Source organism: Arvicola amphibius, chromosome 1 (assembly GCF_903992535.2).
Source record: "Arvicola amphibius chromosome 1, mArvAmp1.2, whole genome shotgun sequence".
NCBI classification, from domain to species: Eukaryota; Metazoa; Chordata; class Mammalia; order Rodentia; family Cricetidae; genus Arvicola; species Arvicola amphibius.
In genome coordinates this window covers 37,240,732-37,247,271 of record NC_052047.1, presented here as the reverse complement: position 1 = coordinate 37,247,271, position 6,540 = coordinate 37,240,732, and the positions used below count along the sequence as shown (strand labels likewise).

The 6,540-nt window shown below is 43.3% G+C and overlaps 1 protein-coding gene across 3 annotated transcripts in view; it reads left to right on the top strand.

Moving 5' to 3' along the window:
* Positions 1 to 1,429: 1,429 nt before the first annotated feature.
* Positions 1,430 to 6,540, top strand: part of Klb (klotho beta) — a 35,366-nt gene continuing 30,255 nt past the window's right edge. For 2 of the 3 annotated variants that reach the window (XM_038311478.2, XM_038311469.2), the window contains exon 1: positions 1,431 to 2,310. In XM_038311478.2, the coding sequence (XP_038167406.1) occupies positions 1,486 to 2,310 (825 nt within the window). In that variant the 5' untranslated portion in view covers positions 1,431 to 1,485. Of the gene's footprint in view, positions 2,311 to 6,540 lie in introns of all 3 variants that reach the window. The other variant, XM_038311486.2, reaches the window with a different exon arrangement.

Sequence of the window (6,540 nt, the reverse complement as noted above, 5' to 3'; positions counted from 1 at the left end):
TATAGCAGGAAACTGTAGTGCACAACTGAGTTCCAGGTCAGCCAGAGCTATGTAGTGAGACCGTCTAAAAACAAACAAGCAAACAAACAAACAAACAAATAAATAAATACATGATAAAAATTAATTTAGGCCACTCCTGGACTTGGCGATGTAAGCCTGAGGCAGGGCAAGTTCATAGGCAACAGAGTGAGCCCCTGCTTTAAAATAAGAGTCAAAAGAGGGGCCGGGCCGCGGTGGCGCACGCCTTTAATCCCAGCACTCGGGAGGCAGAGGCAGGCGGATCTCTGTGAGTTCGAGACCAGCCTGGTCTACAAGAGCTAGTTCCAGGACAGGCTCCAAAGCTACAGAGAAACCCTGTCTCGAAAAACCAAAAAAAAAAAAAAAAAAAAAAAAAAAAAGAGTCAAAAGAGGACTAGAGACATAGCCCCGTGGTGGGGTATTTACTTAGCATGCACATGTCCTGAGTTCAAGCCTTAGTACTGCCAAAAGAAATTCAATTCATATACTCCAACAAATCCTCAAACTCAAATCATCTCCCACATCCAATGCCACATAGCCTCGGTGACCTCAAATTCCTTTTGTAGCCAAGAATGACCTAGAACTTCTGGTCCTCTTGCCACCACCTCCTAAGGGCACCGATCCTAAAGCACCTACTTGGCTTGGTTTGAAGTTCTTTAGATGGAGTCTTGCTTTGTAGCCAAAGTGGCTTTGAATTATGCAGTTTAGGCAGGCCTTAATAGACTCACAGCAATCTTCCTGCTCCAGTCTCCCAACTTCCGGAGTTACAGGCGTGAGCCAGTGTGCTCAACTAAGTTGTTTGTTTGTTTGTTTGTTTGTTGACAGGGTTTCTTTGTGTAGCCCTGGCTGTACTGGAACTAACTTTGTTCACCAGGCTGGCCTCAAACTCACAGAGATCCACCTGCCTCTGCCTCCCAAGTGCTGGGATTGAAGGTGTGCACCACCACGGCCCAGTTCAACTAAGTTTTCTTAAAAAACAGATGACATTTACTAAGATTATTCTCGGGTGTGTATGTTTTGGGTTGAAGTGTGGTAGCCTGCTTTTGATTATTTATTTCCGGCTATTGACTTGTATGTAAAATTGCTTTTCCTAAAATGGGAGATGATAAAATTACCACTCTAAGACTCTAAGAACAGAAAAGTCGGTCCCTTATTCAATAAAGTTCAAAACATTCAGAAACGATCTATGTGAGAGGCTGCACAGACATTGCCACTCTTGGGCATCGTTGCCATGGGTTTATTTAACCCATTCAAATTAGCGCCAGGCATGCGTCCCCCATCCATCTCATTTTGTTCATCCCAAGAAGACGACACGTGTTGCTGACTGCACTGAGGCCACCTCCCTCAAACTGCGTGGCTCTCACGACCCATCCTAAGTCTCCCGGTCCAGGCTAATCATTGACAGGGCTTTACAATCACAGGCTTTTGCTGGAGAGCTGATAAAGACAGTCCAGCAGTTAGTGGCAAATGAAGGCAGGCTGTGCAGCAGGGTCTCCAGGGAATGAATGGATTTTCTTCAGCTCTGATGAAAGAAACACACGCTCTAGGAAAACAATGTCCAACGGGGCACTGCAAAGATCTGTCGTGCTGTCAGCGTTTGTTCTGCTGCGAGCTGTTACCGGATTCTCTGGAGACGGGAGAGCGCTATGGGATAAAAAACATTATGTGAGTCCGGTCAATGCAAGTCAGCTGTTTCTCTATGACACTTTCCCTAAAAACTTTTTCTGGGGTGTCGGGACTGGAGCATTTCAAGTGGAAGGGAGTCGGCAGACAGATGGGCGAGGACCCTCGATCTGGGATCGTTTCATCTACACACACCTGAGAGATGTCAACATCACAGCCAAATCTGCCGACAGTTACGTATTTCTGGAAAAAGACTTGTTGGCTCTGGAATTTTTAGGAGTTTCTTTTTATCAGTTCTCAATCTCCTGGCCACGATTGTTCCCCAATGGAACAGTAGCAGCCGTGAATGCAAAAGGTCTCCAGTACTATAACACGCTTCTGGACTCACTGATACTCAGGAATATGGAGCCCATCGTTACCTTATACCATTGGGATTTGCCTTTGACACTACAGGAGGAATATGGGGGTTGGAAAAATGCAACTCTGATAGATCTCTTCAATGATTATGCCACATACTGCTTCCAGACCTTCGGGGACCGTGTCAAATACTGGATTACAATTCACAACCCTTACCTCGTTGCTTGGCATGGGTTTGGCACAGGTATGCAGGCGCCAGGAGAGAAGGGAAATTTAACAGCTGTCTACACTGTGGGACACAACCTGATCAAGGTACTGTACGGCCGGCTTCTCACAAGAACTTCAGAGCACAGGTGTGGGGGTTCAAAGAAACACTCTGTTTAAGGGGTAGTCTAGTAAAAATCGGCACCACCAATTTTATGCTAACTCACAAAGTCTGTCCTCGATTTTTATGTTTAAAGTAAGAATATGTTTCATCTTCCAAAGCTGGTATTAATATGTTAGCTTAGTTGGTTTCTTTCACAGTTGCAACTGAAGACCATTTTTAAAAATCTATAGTCATGTGGTTAAAGTTATAGTATATAGTATAGTTATAGTGATGGGAGTCTAGCTTTACTCTGTGGGAAAGCAGCAGCTTATATATTTAGAGGTTGGGCTTCTTTTCCAACAACACATCCTGATTTCAGAGTAATGTTAATGCACAATCATTCTCAGTACGGATTTTTTGCTCCTGTTCTTAGTGGTACTTAGCTAGAGTAAAAAGGGAATCGCCGATAGCTCACCTGTGCATATTGAATATGGAAAGCGAAAATGATTTGTAGCCCACGTTTGGCATTATGTGTGCCACGCAGCAAAACTGGTGGGCTGACATGTGTTGGGAGCTAAATGAAAGCAATAATATAAAAATTGGAAATATTAGACCCTGCTAAGGTATTTAAAACAATGTGTTTCAGAAGTCAGAATTTATTCTGGAAAATGTTCTGTGTATTAAAGCAATCATGAAAGCACAGGAAAAATAATAGCTCCTACTGGGTACCACAGGTTATGGGAAACACTTTTTGTGTACCACGTTTGACCCTCATAACAACCATGAAACAGGCCCTCATTTTCATTGTTCCCATCTTAAGGAGACCTGAAGCTCAATGAGATTAAATATCTTAGCCACGGTTCAGAATAAAATTCAGCAGCTATAAACCTGAGCTGTATAACTGGCAACATAATTAAATGCTCTTTAAGTCTTTTTTATTAAAGAGTAACCTAGGGACTTCGGAGAGGCACAGCCTCATGGGAGGCTACCATCTGAAATCAGATATAACCTCTTGGATAAATAGTTCACTTGAGAAAAATAAACTACTCTAAGTATTGTTATACTTTAAAATAAAAAAGTTAGCAATAACATTTTATAATGTGCTAAGGGAAATCATTTGACTCCTAAGAAATCAAAATTTCAAATATGTACAAACAGAAAAAGTGCCCAGGCACATAAAACATACCCATTTAACCCTTCTTTTCTTTGGATTTTCTGAATTTGCATAAATATATATCTTATATATTTAGTCTGATAGTTTCAGTCACATCTTCCCTTGGTGAGAACCAGGTTGCATTACGTTTTCAAGGTCATTTGTTGCATCCGACGTAACTTTTAAAAAGCTGTATTTGCGTGTGTTTTCCCTTTTCCTCTATTTCATCAGCTAGACATTTTTTTAAAGTTTCTGTTACATTTGTACATGACTGTATGAGTGTATGTGTGCACGCGTGTGGTGTGAGAATGTGTGCTCACACCAATCCCTGTGCACGTGTGTGGTATGAGAATGTATGCTCACACCAATCCCTGTGCACGTGCCACGGTACACTTGTGGAGGTCAGAGGACAACTTGCCAGGGTCAGTTCTCTCCTCCCACCACGTGGGTCCTGGGGAACAAACTCAGGTTGTCAGGCTTGTCTACAAGAGCCTTGACCACTGAGCCATCTCAGAGGGTTTCATTTTTAAGTAATCATGTTGTCCCAAGTCACTTCTCTGATGTGCTTATGATTTCTAAACCACTAGCCTAAATAAATGATCTAAGGAGTCCCTTGAAATCAGCCAGACAGTGAAATGTGCTGCCTAACCCGGTGACCTATGGCACAGAGAGAAGTCTCGTAAGGCTCTGGTAGCCTGAAGTGAACTCGTTCCCCACATCTCCTCTCAGCCTTTTCTTTAACATAAAAGAGATTATTTTGATATTTTGTGCTGCAAGAGTATTTTCCCTTCTTGCTTCTCCTTGTGGCCCAAGAGAGTTAGAATTCTTTAGAGTTAGTTTGTAGTTCAAAACTATTTACTAAATTAAAACTAATTTAAAGCTCAAGTGTTATGTGACCCTAGGATACTTTATTCTCTACTTCTCAGAGGTTTTGAAAAAACATACAGTAACTGTTAGAGTTATTTTAGCTCTAGAATGATCTCCAAAAGTTTATCTCAATTTGAAATGCCCTCGTTTAGAGGCAACCTGAACTGTCCAGCTCACTACAGACTAACGAGGAATTTGGGTTTCTGTTTGTTTTTGTTTTTAAGATGAAGCTTCACACAGCCCAGACTAGCCTTGAATTTGATATATTTATTATATAACTGGGGATGACTTTGAAATTCTTACCCTTCTGCCCCAGCTCCTGTGCTGTGAATAGAGGTGTGGGCCACCATTCCTGATTGGTGTAGCTTTGGAGATCAAACCTAGGGCTTCGTGCATGCTAGGCAAGCTCCCAACTGACTTAGACTCTGTGTTATTGAAGCTACTTTATGATTCCTTAAAGTAAGTCTATGCCGCTGACGTAAATTTCCCATAATCCCACCTGCCAATGGATGTTCTGTTTTGAATTTTTAATAGTGTTTGGAGCAGAACAAGGGTGAGACTTGTCTTATCCATTGTTAAGCATCTAATTAACTCTTGTATGTAATTTTCACAACAGCCTTACAAGGCAGCTATTATCATGCCCATTTGACAGAATAAGATTGGAAATATGTAACAGGTTGCTTCCCTGAATAAAATACTTCAGTGGCTTCCTAAAGCTTTGAGGCTAGAGAGTCTTCATTTGTCACCCCGACCTTCAAAACACAACCCCTGCTTTCACGTCAGCTCACATCTGGCCACTCTCTCATCCAGCTGTCATGTAATTCTGTGGGAGCACACACAGCCCATCATGATGTGTTGTTGGCGGTGGTTTGCCTTGTTGGTTGTTGGTAGCAGGTTTACCTTGCTATTCCTCTGCATTCAGCTCTCCTAACAGGTTCTAGCCAGACAAAATGCCTTTCAGAACCCAGTTTTTCCCGTCTAATGTTGTGGAAAAATTGTTTTAGACTGTTACCCCCTCAGAGGTAACTGTCCCTTCTGTCCTTCTGTGGGCTCACAGCAGCCACATCATCTGAGTCTTGTTTATTTGTTTGTTTGTTTGTTTGGTTTTGGTTTTTGCAGACAAGGCTGGCCTCAAACTCGCAGAGATCCACCTGTCCCTGCCTCCCAAGTGCTAGGATGTGCCACCATGCACATTACATTACATGTACCGTACACTGGTGTTTTGCCTCCTGTGTGTCTGTGTTACAGACAGTTGTGAGCCGCCATGTGTGGCAGGGGGTGGGAAGAACTGAACCCGGCTCTCTGGAAAAGCAGCCAGTGCTCTTAACCACCGAGCCGTCTCTCCAGCCCCTGATCCTTTCCTTCCTCTTCATTTAGACAGAGTTCCTACAGAGACTTGCTTTGATGCTGCTGCTGTTTTGTTGTTGTTTGTTTGTTTGTTTTTGGTTTTGTGTTCTTATGCCATGTTTATTTGGTTTGGGAAGGAGCATGGGCAGGTTGAGGCACAGGGGTGGAGGTCGGATGATGACCTTGGGGAGTCATTCTCTCTGTGTCTCTGTCTCTCTGTCTCTCTCTGTCTCTGTCTGTCTGTCTGTCTGTCTGTCTGTCTCTCTCTCTCTCTCTCTCTCTCTCTGTCTCTCTCTCTCTCTCTCTGTCTGTCTGTCTCTCTGTCTCTCTCTCTCCACCATGTGGATGTTAGGGATGGAACTCGGGTTCTCGGGCTTAGTGGGAAGTGCTTTTCCCTGTTGAGTCCTCTCACCTGCTCTGCTTGCTCGCTCTTGGGTTTTATGTTTCCAACATCTAATGCAGAACAGTTGGCACACGTTAGGGTACAGATGTCCAGTGAGTGAATACTTTGGGGTTCTAACTTAATCTTTGTAATCCAGGAGCCATGTATCAAGGATGTAATCAAGTTCATTCTTCCTGCTCCCTTGTGCTGTCACTTATTCCGGACATATCGCAGATATGAGTCTGGTGGTGTATTAGTCAGAATGTGCTCGCTGTAAGTAACAGACCGAATCCAAGTCGGCATTAAGCAAAAAGGAGCAATTTCCTGGCTGACTAAGCAGGGATAATGGACGCGCGGCAGCTAGAACACCCTCAGAGGCCTCTTTCCTCCCTCCCTCATGTTCGTTCCTTCTGATATGTGGATGTTGTTTTCTCCTTCATAGAAGAAAGATTTTAGCTGGGTTTGACAGCATGTGCCTTCAATCCT